Source organism: Sinocyclocheilus anshuiensis, unplaced genomic scaffold (assembly GCF_001515605.1).
Source record: "Sinocyclocheilus anshuiensis isolate Anshui unplaced genomic scaffold, SAMN03320099.WGS_v1.1 scaffold55, whole genome shotgun sequence".
NCBI lineage: Eukaryota > Metazoa > Chordata > Actinopteri > Cypriniformes > Cyprinidae > Sinocyclocheilus > Sinocyclocheilus anshuiensis.
This window is the reverse complement of record NW_015549647.1, coordinates 203270-217303: the sequence shown is the minus strand read 5'-3', so window position 1 is coordinate 217303 and position 14034 is coordinate 203270. Positions and strand designations below refer to the sequence as shown.

General features: G+C 35.3%; 1 protein-coding gene across 1 annotated transcript in view; it reads left to right on the top strand.

Annotated features, from left to right (window-relative positions):
- The window catches only part of LOC107660115 (heparan-sulfate 6-O-sulfotransferase 3-like), a 28140-nt gene extending 17881 nt beyond the window's left edge, over positions 1-10259 (top strand). Inside the window, exon 2 of the mRNA XM_016449347.1 lies at positions 9521-10259. Coding sequence (XP_016304833.1) covers positions 9521-10259 — 739 coding nt within the window. The remainder of the gene's footprint in view (positions 1-9520) is intronic.
- Positions 10260-14034: the final 3775 nt, after the last annotated feature.

Here is a 14034-nt window from a genome sequence, read left to right as displayed (position 1 = left end):
TTTACTCAAAGATTACTCACCTTCATGTTGGACTTTCTTTCTGATTCATTAGTCCTATTAATGAATCATTTAGATTCAAACAATTCATGGAAAAGATCCACCTCAAAAGAATGTTTTGCTCATGATTCAGGCATCGCATGTCAAGATTTTCAGAGAACAATGACTTAAATTTGTCTATTCTTCTCTCAAAGCTATTGACTTCAAATGATAGCTTGTGGTGTTTTCAGTGTCTGCCATCTCACTATACGAGGACACTTAATGTGAATTTCATCTCCAGAGCTGCTCTGAGTGACACTTAATGAGTATTTCACAATTTAATTTGCTAAAACTGTTGTCAGATACACACAGAATCTCAAAGGTCTTCACTACAACCTGCCAAAATAAGAGTTCAGGCTAACTTGATGAAATTGTGACAGTAATATAGTACTATATCTTGAACATTCTTTTAAAGAAATATAATACCGTTTATTAAAACATTTTTAAGGAATCACACAATTTTACACAATTTCACACAATTGTATTTGTCAAAAAGGGAAAGGAAATTAGTTTGATTACTTGATTAAATTGTTAAAATGCAGAACAATTAATTTCTGGAAAAATAAATAAATAAACATAAAACACATTTCAAGATCACTATTATTGTTACAAAATGTAATACATTTTAAAATGTTAAAGTTTAATTGCTTAGAAATCAAATAAAATTTAATTAAACTATTAAAACAGAATTATTAAATTAATTAGACATGTTTTTTTATTATTAAAATTTAATTAAACAATTAAAACATAATAGAAAATAGAACAATTAAAATGGAAAACAAGGAATTCAGGGAAAATAAAACAGAATTGGGGGCGGGGGTAAAACTAATTTCATAAGGCCCTAGAATAAGTCAAATGGACTGCTTTTGATACTTTTGATACAAAAAAAATGGTTGTACATACAGTTTTCACTCAGGAATTGCTAGTACATTTCACAAATAATTACAAAGAAATGGCAAGTAACACACTGAATTAAACATTAAATTTGAAGTATAAATAAATAAATAGTATTTTCTTGTAATCGGAATATCCAGTTTTAGAAAAATCTTTTTTTACAGTGCAACTTTTTTTTTTTTTTTTGAGGTCAAATATCCCTTTAAGGTCTCCTTCTTGCAATGTCCTGAAGTGGACTCTCAGCTTTGCTGTCCTTTATCAGAGCAGTTTAAATGTGCTGTGAATCTGCTTTCCATTGAAGCAAACACCCTGCTTAGTGAAACAGAAGATTTTAAAATCATCAGTTAATGTTAACCCAGTAGAGCATGAAGCACCAGAGCAGATGCTGCTTCTGACAGCTATCCTCAAATGAACTGCGGTCGCAGTCTTAAATGTGACTGCTTTTCTCAGGGATACTCATTGTTTTAGAAGGTAATGTTGAAAGCATGCTAACGTAAGCATATGAAACCTGCTCTTTAATTACGCTGGTGGCCTTAATGTTAATGAAATAAAATTGTTTTGGCTCATATCGATTTTCTGTGGGGCTCCCCTCCTGATGCAAGGAGATAAAGCATCGAGTTTAGCCAACACTCGCCCTGATCGATGATTAGGTCAACCTACCATTTGTGGTAAATAGTCCCTCAAAAGGAAATAGTTTATCCATATATCCATGTCTTGACTAACTTTGCTTTTCAAATTGTTTATGTCATTTTGCTTCACTTTGACATAAACATCTTTGAATTTCACTTGTTTTATATTTTACTTCCTTAAATGAAAATTTGACTTGCGATTCTGCTCTTATTTGCTATATTTTTCAAATTCAGTCATTGAATTTATGTCATTCTCAATTCAGTTCACAGTGGTGCACAACTTGGTTTTAAATCAACTTGAAATCTACATGTATTATTTAGCTACAGTGTAATATTTAAACATCCATGTCTTTGTCTTACCAAGTATAATACATATAATTCAAAATAATAATAATAATAAAAAAAACATTAGTAACCTTTAATGAAAATATACACAAGTAATTCTCTGTTTTGGTTCATCTTACTGGTGTTCAAGCAGAACACTTATGAAATACGACTGATTGATCAATAAACCTCACAGAGGAACTGTAAATGACATTTTGTGACCTGTATCATATCCCCTCAGAAATATTCAGATGGTCTGTGGCTCTTCTGATATATTATCTGTCCTATGAATCATTCTGACACACAGATATCACATATTTTCAAATGCCAGAGATAGCAGGGATGTCTTGTGTTCTGCGTTAGGTAACCGGGTTCTCAAGATAAATTTATCTACAGAATGACAGCTGTCCAATGCGCGATGACATCAGCAGGGAACGGTGAAGATTAGAACCATATGAAATATTTATTAAAGGTTTCAGTTTACATATCTGTAGCCTATCTGGACCAGGGAATCAATCCTTGTTCAGAACAATTCCATTTTCTAAAAAAATGCCACCTGTTTCTTTAGTGTCTTTGTTTCCATTAACAGTCCTTTGATGTTACATAAGGAAAACGCTACAGTAAAATATTCTGATAGTTTCCTGCAGGCTTTCAGTGCTGATTATTCTATAACACCATTGCAAAAAAATACTGTTTTAGCCTTTTTTTTTTTAGCTGAGTGTGTTTGCAGTCTGAGTTGAATGTGATGAGATCCAAGGACACTATACAGATGACACATCTATCTGCTGCGATATTCTTTTAACCAAGTTCTTTTATACGAATTGTTTAAAAAGACTCAAACATCAGTCTTGAACTTATGAGTTATTGTTTTGAATCAGTGTACCCTATATAGTGTTGTTATTTTTAACTAAAGCTGTCAAAAATAATTTTCATTAATTGAAATAAAGCTAAAATAAAATATAAATATTAGATGAAAAACTTAAATTAAAATGAGAAATGTTGCCGTAACCGAAATAAAATTTTTAAGTTGAAGTACAAAATTACTAAAGCTAAAATTGAAATAAAATTAAATGAAAGTTAAAAACTAATAAAAATTACAAAAGTATGTAACAGAATTATTAAAATTATTATTATTTCAAATTGTAATGAAAACTAAAAATGTACAAATAAATGTAAAATATTAATAAATACTATAATGGTGCTTAAATTATACTAAAATAACACTGATAGTTAGGACTATTTCCTTGCAATTACCATGCCTACTTGTCTTGCAACAAAAAAACTACTGTCAGGATTTACTAAAGTACAGTGAAAAATTAGCACTGAAAAAGCATGGACAGTTATTTATGTGCCTGACCTTATTACATATGCATTTGTAGGAGTTCAGACGCCAATTTTATGGGAGGAGAGTATTAAAATGAATCAAGGTGATTTACTAAGGTTTGCAGTTGTTGATTTACTTTGTGCCATTTATTTAAAGGGGTCATATGATGTTGCTAAAAAATAACATTATTTTGTGTATTTGGTGTAATGAAATGTGTTTATGCGGTTTAAGGTTCAAAAAACACATTATTTTCCACATAATGTACATTATTGTTTCTCCTTTATGCCCCGCCTTTCTGAAACGTGTCGATTTTTACAAAGCTCATCGGTCTGAAAAAGCGAGGTGTGCTGTGATTGGCCAGCTATCCAGTGCGTTATGATTGGCGGAATACCTCAAGCGTGTGACGGAAATGTTACGCCCCTTACCATATTGTGACGCCGTGTCCCGGCGCGACGAGACAAAACCAATAAAACCCATTATAAACGAGGCATTTGTTGCATCCAGTGGGGACATAATTACTGATTAGAATGACTTATACTGTCTTTTTACGCGTTGCGTTGCATCACGCCGCGTTAACATAAAACCATCTCTGCATTTGTGATCGAAGAAACGACAAACAACAAGCGCTATACTCTACACTGCTCAAAACTCGTGTTTGAATCGTCAGTGGGGAATCCTTTAAATATAAAAACGTACTTAATAAGGATCTTATCTATTCATGAACAGCTTGTAACACTCCAAAGAGAAAGGAAAACTTGAAATAAAAAAAATAGCCTTAACCTATTTGCGCCCATGTACACCTGATTATCATCAGCTTTGCTTGTTTGCGACCCTACACTAATTTGCATTGCTTTTGGTAGACCACGTTGATCATTATGGAAATGCGCTGGCTGCGTCTGTGTTCTTTAATATGCACATTGTCAGTAAATCAGCCGCTGAACTTTCCACTCCCATTGGCGCTTTTATGGATTTGCGCTCTCACGCTAATTAGCATCGTTGGCACTTAATGTTGAAATTAATTTCAGTTAGCATTAGCACAAAAACTGAGTTGGCATTCTAGCAAACTGCCTCCTCAGTAATTCAATTCAATTGATATTAGTAGGTATTTCAGCTGTCCGGCAGGCAGAGAACACATTATCCCTCACTCCTCTGGTCATTTAAGTAGTCTAATGTGCTAGCCACTCTGTCAGCCACCACATACAGACCCTTTTTCTCGCTAATTAAATTAGCATCTGTGCTAAACCACTCACTTAGGCCCACAGAAACTAATGGACTTCTGATATTTTCTCTGCCTGTCAGTTTGCAATCACTCTGAATTATGCAGCGTCAATCAATAGCAACCATGGGATCACTCCATTTTGAATATATACAGTATTTGGAATAAATATGATTTGCTGTGAAGGTAGCAGTCACCTCATCCACACACAAAATTCCGAATATTTTCTACAAGAAAAAATATTTTCTATAACATTGTGTTTGGATCTCACTATCTTTTTGTTTCTTTTTGTGACTTTTTCTGTATTTTCTAGGTCTGATTATGCTTGCTAACAATAGAAGCGTTCAGATGAGTCATCGCTGAAACTCATCAGTTTTGTTGAGCGTGCGCGCGTTCGCTGACTGAATTCCGGGGTCCGGACTCTTGTGAATTCTCTCATCATAAACAACAAAGCGCAGATGTACGTACAATGTAAGCAAGAGATTAATTTCACAGTGTATACAGCTTCAGTGATTATAACAATAGTTTTGTTTTTTTGAGAGTGCTTAAACTCACGAGTCGCGATAGATGTTTGATCAGTGTTAGTGATAATGTCACTTTCTATATATAATTTATTGGCTGTTTTAAAACCGTGGAAAGGAAACGTTACATAATTATCAATTTCTAACATTTTTATTAAATTGTAATCACGTTAAATACAAATTCCGTCCCATTAAACATTTTGTTTTTTAGCCTACATGACACCCATGTCTGGTTCTTGCTAAAAAGATGGGTTTATTATGTTTAATACATTTGGCTGTTTTCACCCTCTGCCTATGTATATATAAATATATAAAACAGTATTATATATGTATATATATATATATATATATATATATGTGTGTGTGTGTGTGTGTGTGTGTGTGAGATACTTTTTTCAGAATTATTCAATGAATGGAAAGTTTAAAAGAACAATTTATATATTTAAAAAAATATTTTGTAACATTATTAATGTATTTACTGTCACTTTTGATCAATGATTTAATGTCCTTGTTAAATATAAGTATTAATTTCTTTCAAAAACAAAACTTCTTTCCAAAATTACTGACTCCAACTTTTTGAAAGGTAGTGCTTTTTTTGTTGTTTTTTTTATTTTGGTGAATTCTGTCCTCCAAACTAAATAGTTTTATATTTTTGTACCCTTTACATTTTTTGCATGAATTGTTTTGTTTCATAGTAATTTTACTGATTAAACAAACTACCCCACCGTGTGACAACATGCCCCGGTGTGTTCAATGAACTGTACATACAGAAACTGACATTCAAAAATAAAGCTAACCTGAGAAATATTCACAGCTAAATGTGTGACAGCTAGCACCAGTCTCCTATATATGTGTGTTTACTTTAAAAAAGTGTAAGTTTATCAGTGGATGTTCAATGAATTGATGAACCTCATTATAGTGATTCATTCCTGTAATCTGCTGGACTGTCATCCGGATAGAAAGCATTACTGTCACTGATTGTATATCAGTAATGAGAAGAGACTGCCTTCCTCTGAGCAACACTAATAGACTTTGAGCTGACTAATTAAATGGTGTGCTTAAAAAACAATTTCATGAGATTAATTAGCACACCTCCGTGCAGAGTCAAGGGAGGAAGCTTTTACTCTGTCGCAATAGATTGGAAATCTGTCTTTCTCACTCAGTCATGCTTTTACAGGGTTCCCGCAGTCATGCAAAACTTCAAGGCCTGGAAAATAATTGAAAATTAGAGCTAGAAGTCATGGATGGAAATTTCCGTTTTAAATATATACACTTTTCTAGATGTGATCTGCTTTAAACTCTTTCAGGGTTTGAGCTGTGGTGCAGCGGATTTTGTGTTGCTCTTGACATATTAAGAGCTGTTTTACTCATGGGATGCTGGATTTGAGTCCTTCAGCTTTCTCTCCTGATCTGATCTTGAAGTGAAAACAACAGTATAAAGCTTTCAACAGCTAGATATTGCTCTTTGTTTGTGATTGTGTAGAATATAACATTCTCATAAACCAGTTAATGCAGTCATACTAACTGGTTTATGATCATGTTATATTCTACACAATTACAAACAAAGAGCAATATTCCAGTGGAAACTGATTTTTTTTTTTTTTTCAAATGAAACAATCTGCCAATGCAGTTTAATTTTTTCTCTACTTAATTAAAATAAATTCATTATTTCTGTATTTCTTCTATTATATTGCGGGGATCGACATGTAGAGATTTTAAAGGAATAGTTCACCCAAAAATGAACATTTTCTGAAAATTTACTCAGCTTCAGGCTATCCAAGATGTAGATGAACAGATTTGGAATAATTTATCACTTGCTCACCAATGGATCCTCTGCAGTGAATGGGTGCCGTCAGAATGAGAGTCTAAACAGCTGAAAAAAAACGTCACAATAATCCACAAGTAATCCACACCACTCCAGTCAATCTTTTTCACAAATCAGATTAATCTTTTCACTTCACAAGACATTAATTGATGGACTGGAGTGGTGTGAATTACCTATGGATTATTGTTTTTATCAACTGTTTGGACTCTCAATCTGACGGCACCCATTCACTGCAGAGGATCCAATGGTGAGCAAGTGATGAAACTCATCTATTCCTTTAATGTAGATATAATAAATAATAATTAACCTTTTAGTTAATAATGATCTGAATTCTAATATTTTTGTGAAATCTATTTTCCAAAAATATTTTTTAATACAGTATTAATACAGTGACTCTTTCAGAGGACCATCACAGGTAATGAACATGGTAATGAATGGTTCATGCGTGCCATTGACCTGAGTTTGAATCTCGCTCAGTCCTTCAGATTTGAATTGCATCTAGGAATAACTAAATGAATTTAAAGTTTTGAAAGACTAACCCAAATTCATTTAAAAAGGTTATTTTGGTTGAAAAGGCTTATTGCAACAAAAACTTTTCTTCGGTTTAATTAAGTTCTTTTTTGAGTACTTATAAAACCCTTTGAATGCTTCATGGATGTGTTATGCAGTAACAGACTGACCTCTGTGCAGCCTGTGATCAGCGATCTGACCTTCATTATCATATCATATCCTGCTCAGCTTGACTGTATTGAGCGGGTTAGCATTTGACAGTGCTTCTCCAATAGGTCAGTGCTGAAGAGCAGATGGATTAATGTAGTGGAGCGTTATTGATTTCACTGCATTATAATGCCATAGCCAGTATGACATTCTAGGCCGTAATTTGACCGTGATGTGGCAGAAAACTCAATAGATCTTAGACGGGTTTCCAGGCACGACAACGTATCCTTTTACCCAGAAATTTGAACAGCTCCCTACAAGCTAAAATATGAAATTCATGCCCAAGACACTGTATTTTCAGCATTTGTTTTTGCACGTCGCATCTCTTGCGCACATAAGAAAATATTTGCTTATAGTATGTAAATTAATGCTGTTTTTCTGAGTTCCGTAATCTCGTGAATGACTTGTGTCCATGTGTCAGTAGAGACACACTCAGCTCTTATTGAACTGATTGGAAATAATGCGCTCCTCACGCAGGAGGTAACAATCCCAGCAAGAGGAAATGAGACAAATGATGAGGAACTCGGTGACAATGAGCAGACCACATCTCACCACGCGTTCGCTCCAGCACGAGCACGCTATTCTGAGCGCTGAGCGATTTCACTGCCGAGCGAGAAAATTGGATGTTTTATTGGGGTTGTTTTTCTCATTTTCTGATAAATATCATTTGGAAATTTGTTTTCTCTTTGAGGCTGTGAAGCATTAATGGCAGAAGTTTCTATCACCTGTATCGTTTCTCTGCTGCATTCAGACTGTGTGAATATAATGTGGTTAAAGCAGGCTGTCGTCATGAACTATGAGCGAATGTTCCTCTGTCCTCAACCGCATCTCTGTCTGAATCATTAGCTGTCGTCTATCACTAAATTATACTGGTGTAATTAACAAGAAATGCTGAGGAAATCCTGCATGGTCATTTTAATGAGGATCACTGCCAAAAATACTTTTTATAATCAGTGCTTTTGTCTTGTTTTTCAGTAAAATGCACATTTTCGGAGCTCTGGCACAGAGGGTAGTGTGTTGATCTGCTACACTGTTGTGCTCATGGGGACCTTTGGGTCATGTCTTGGTCCTCTGTCTTTCTCCCTGTTGTTTTTCTACTCATCCTATCAAAAAAGCCAGGAAATAATGTATAAATAATGTTTAAGCATCCTAAAACAAGGGTTTTTTAAATTGAGTGTTTGAGGTCTGTGGAAATGTTAAGTGATAAAATTAATGTTAAAATGTACAGAATTTGTCAGTCATTGTTTTCTATATGCCGGAAAATCATGAGATTAATTAAATGTTTTGTCTATTTACAGTCATAATTTATATTTCTCTGATTCTCTGATAAAAAGATACAGGGCCAACTTAATAGAAACTAAATATTTTACACACATTTAACAATTATTATAATTTATGTGTTCTATGTTTTGGTGAGTATGAGTTCTATGAGTATGTTTTACAAGAAAATACTCTTATATTGTGAAATAGTGAATAATATTGTGAAATAGTATTGCAATATAAAATAACTTTCTTTTTAAATATATTTTAAAATGCAATTTATTCCTGTGGTGACAAAAATGAATTTTCATCATCATTACTCCAGTCTTCAGTCTCACATGATTCTTCAGAAATCATTATAATGTGCTGATTTATTATTAATAATGCTGAAAACAGTTGTGCTGCTTAATATTTTTGTGGAAACTCATACTTTTTAAATATTTTTTTATGAACAGAAAGTTCAAAAGAATGGCACTTTTAGTAAAATGTTTGATAAATGTCTTCATTTGATCAATTGAATGCATCCTTGCTGAATAAAAGTATTAATTTCTTTGTTTCAAAAATAATCTTGCTGACCTCAAACTTTTGAACAGTAGTGTATGAAAATATGTAACAGGCTTGCATAATTTTAATTCTAAAGAATATCTTGGCCACTCTTTTCCATATAATGACAGAAAGGTGACTGATACATTTTTGTTGTTCTATGAGAAAAAAAGACATGCTGGAGGGCAGTTTTTTTTTCTAGATTTCTCAGCTTCTGTGTTCTCTTCATAGGAACTTCTACTACATCACGCTGTTGCGGGACCCCGTGTCGCGCTACCTGAGCGAATGGAAGCACGTGCAGCGCGGCGCCACGTGGAAGACAGCGCTACACATGTGTGACGGACGTCCTCCCACTCCAGACGAGCTGCCGGCCTGCTACAGCAGTGAAGACTGGACCGGTGTGTCTCTGGAGGAGTTCATGGCCTGCCCCTCAAACCTGGCCAACAACCGGCAGACTCGCATGCTGGCCGATCTCAGCCTGGTGGGCTGCTACAACCTGTCCTCCATGAGCGAAGAACGGCGCGCCGAGTTGCTCCTCAGCAGCGCCAAACGCAACCTGCTTCGCATGGCTTTCTTTGGCCTAACTGAGTTCCAGCGCAAAACACAATTCCTTTTTGAGAGGATGTTCGGCTTGCACTTTATCACCGCCTTCACTCAGATTAACGGGACCCGGGCGGCTGGGGTCACGGTTGGGACGTCTACACGGAGGCGCATAGAGGAGTTGAACGCACTAGACATGCAGTTGTACAAATATGCGCGGGAGCTTTTCTCACGGCGCGTGCAGTACTGCCACCATCAGGAGCGGCAGGAGGAGAGAGAGAGGAAACGAGAGCAACGCAGGAGAATGAAGGAACAGAAAGCATTGCAGATTCAACAACAGGAGGATGGCGAACGAAAAGACTTAGAGCAGGAAAATATGGCGTTAACTGGGGTGACAGAGGACTACAGCAGTCAGGTGGTGAGGTGGTGATGCTGTGCTCTCTGACTATGTTCAGAATAACATACTACTCTTACTATCGCAGTAGTATATAGTATGCATACTGTGTATAGTATGCAGTGCACATACTACACACTTAAAAATAGGTTTTCCAAAAGGGGGTTTTTGCAGTAATGCCATAGAAGAACCATTTTGGGTTCCCCAATGAACCTTTCAGTGAACAGTTCTTAAAATAACCTTTTTTTCTTAGTGTGAACAAATATTTGTTGGCTACAGTATCACCCTGATCTTCTTGCAACATTTCCTTAAGTACTCAGACCAAGACACTCATCCTCCAAATGGAGACTGTAACTAACAATTGGAATTTGCATTGATCAAGGCCTAGACGTGGAGAGTTTACACCTTTTGAGGACAGATGGTAATTTGCATGAAAGTCACTAGGAAAGGGCACACCCTGTACAATAAGCAAAATGCCTCTAAACTCTTAGGATCTTTATTACCTTTTAGTTTACTTCTTGTAAGATTAAGACCATTGTATTTGTACCAGTCGCGCTGAGACATTTCAAATGATACCAGACATGACTGAATATCACTTGCTTAGTACCCAATAGTATTTTGTCTAGCCACCCATAGTTAATGCAACTGCATAACAACTTAACTAAAGTCAAGCAGTTAGCCAGAAATCTAGAATCTCACCTGATTTAAATAATGCCAAACATGACTGTGAATATCACTTGCATTCATGTAGAACATTATATTATGCTATTGACCATTCTGAGTGAGCTGAGTGAAGGGAAGGAAGTGGGGGAAAAGGAACAAATGTATAGGTGAGAAAAAAGCTTTCCCGCATCATCTCTCAGTGAGATGTGGAAACAGATGCCTGTATGTTAATACACTTTGTTTGTATTGTCCATATCTTAAAGGGTTAGTTCACCCAAAAATTTAAATTAACCCATGAATTACTCACCCACAAGGCATCCTAGATGTATGTGACTTTCTTCTTTCAGACGAATCCAGTCGGAGTTATATTAAAAATTGTCTTTGATCTTCCAAGCTGTTTAATGGCAGTCAGCGGGTGTTGAGCTGTGTGAGGCACTTTTTATTATGGATGGATGCGCTTTATTTCACTTCTTTTGGACTGATGCACTGCAACAACCGCTGACTGCCATTAAACAGCTTGGAAGATCAAAGTCAATTTTTAATATAACTCCGTTTGGATTCATCTGAAAGAAGGAAGTCATATATGCCTAGGATGGCTTGAGGGTGAGTAAATAATGGGCTCATTTTCATTTTTGGGTGAACTATCCCTTTAAGAGGTCGAAGTGTCTGAGGTTCTTCCAGCCTTACAACAGCACCAAAATTGTATATTGTATTGAAGCAAAAATGCCCTTAAAATGTTTTAATATAACTGCATAAACCATCAATGTACACTCTTAAAAATAAAGCTTCTTTATTAACATTGATGGTTCCATGAAGAACCTTTAACATTTTTGGAACCTTTACATTCCACAAAAGGTTCTTTATAGTGGAAAAAGTTATTTGGATTTTTAAAATGTTCTTTACACTAAGAAAAAAATGGTTCTTTTAAGAAAAGGTTAAGTGAAAGGTTCTTTGTGGAACCAAAATTGGTTCTTCTATTGCATCGTTACTAAAACCCTCTTTTGGAACCTTTAAGAGTGTGCAAAATTATTAACATAACATAAGCTGAAAAGGAAGATCCAGCTAGATGGAGCAAAACAAATGCAGAAGGTGAGGGTTTTTTTTACTTGACAAATGTGGTGCAATGGCCAAATATGTCCATCTGATGCATGTTTACATAGCTCAGTCATTTAAAAATAGTACAAATGGAGCACAATTAACACATCGTATGAATGGCTCAAAGCATTATATGCTTCACCTGCATATACTTTTCACTTGGCAAGTTGGCAATGATGTGTGCTTGTTTGTCACTCTGAATTAAAACTTTATTAGACTATTTATTTTGCTGTCCTAACCATGCATCATTAAATAATTGCAATTTAACCCTGCAAAGATGAAATCGTCAGAAAAATCTAATTTTTGAAATGAAAAAGTTTATTTATGGAACAGGTTTAATATGATTTTTTTTTTTTAAAGCATGGATACTTTGGATAATCAAGTATTTAAAGTAATGCCTTTTTGCATATCGAATATGATACAGTAGGCTTTATAGGGTTAGTATTTGTATTTAGCTTTGTGTCCACAACTCTACAAGAACACCCTTGGATCACAGCCCACCAGTTGAGAACCGCTGCAAGGAATGCAGTGCAATGTGCTCAACCTGAACTTCCTTTCCCAGAGTGATCGATGAAACAGAAGATTAGCTGACTGCCAGTTTACCCAATTGTATGTCGGCACCCCGGGTTGCCAGTTGGCGGAAAACACAGCGTATTTCATTTCATTCATCGGAAAGTGCGCTCGTTCCTGTTGGTGTCGTAAATCTGGCAACCTGCGTGTGCATCAAGTCTGAGGAGGAGGGGCCGGGTGAAAAAAACCCTCTCCAATATTTTGAATTTGGACTGCAATACCTAGTTCAACCACTCGGTGTCGGAAGTTGGTACGCACAATATATCGGTACCATAATGGTTAGCCGATGTTAAGGATTTTTAACATTTAATTTTCTAGGTTTTTACATGTAGATTACCATGACATTTTAGAAAACTGGTTAAGTGTTGAGGGAGTGACATCAAATTTGGCATTTTTCTCTTATCTGACCAACATAATCAATCTCTCAATATATATATTTTTTGGAAAGTCATAATTGTTGACTTTTTTGGTAGTGCAAAAAATACTTTTGTTGTAGTTTCCATTCACCGCTACAGAAGTTTACTCAATTATGATGACCAGAACCACAGAAATGTGAAAAAGACTCCTTAGCACTGTTAAATGTAATTTACAAATCTCAAAATTAATATCCATTTTCCTATTGTGTGTTATAATGTTGTGATGCTTAAAGGTGCTGTATGTAATTTTTGACTATAAAGCCAAAAAATACCATAATATGTTTACAGATGTATAAGAAACATGCTAAGTTCACATACTTGTTTCTCTGAAAAACAGTGCTACAGCCAGTTATTCTACTTTAAAATGTGCATTCCGTGTCAGGATGTCTGTTTTTGTTTTGGTCTGTGTGATTCTGCCCACTGCCGATTTACCATAACAGCTAGCCGATGCTAAGGATTTTTAACAATTAATTTCCTAGGTTTTTATATTTAGATTACCAATACATTTTCGAAAACTTAACAGTGCTGTGTAAATGTTGAGGGAGTGACATCAAATTTGACATTTTTCTTTCTTCTGACCAACATAATCAATCTATCGTTTTTTTTTTTTTTTTTAGAAAGTTATAGAAACATTATTGTGAACTTTTTGGGAGTGCAAAAACTACATTTGTTGTAATAGTATTTTGACAACCTGGGTTGCCAGTTGGTGGAAAAAAAAACAACATTCTACAACCATGGAAGCCAGCAAACGAACTGGGAGAGAGATCGCAGATTCTACCCGACCTAAAAAGCATTGACATCCATCTAAAGATCTCTATGACCAGAGGCATATTTAAACAGAGATAAATGAACACAGATAAATTGTCAATTGTGCTCATTCCTGTTGCATGTCTTCATCTGGCAACCCGCGTGAGCGTCAAGTCTGAGGAGGAGGGACGGGAGAATCAATGCTCTACAGTACTTTGAATTAGGTATCAATATTACATACTGCACCTTCAAATTCACTTGTTGCATTATTTTGTATATAATTTAGGTACAATTGTATAGCATTTTAATATCATCCATAA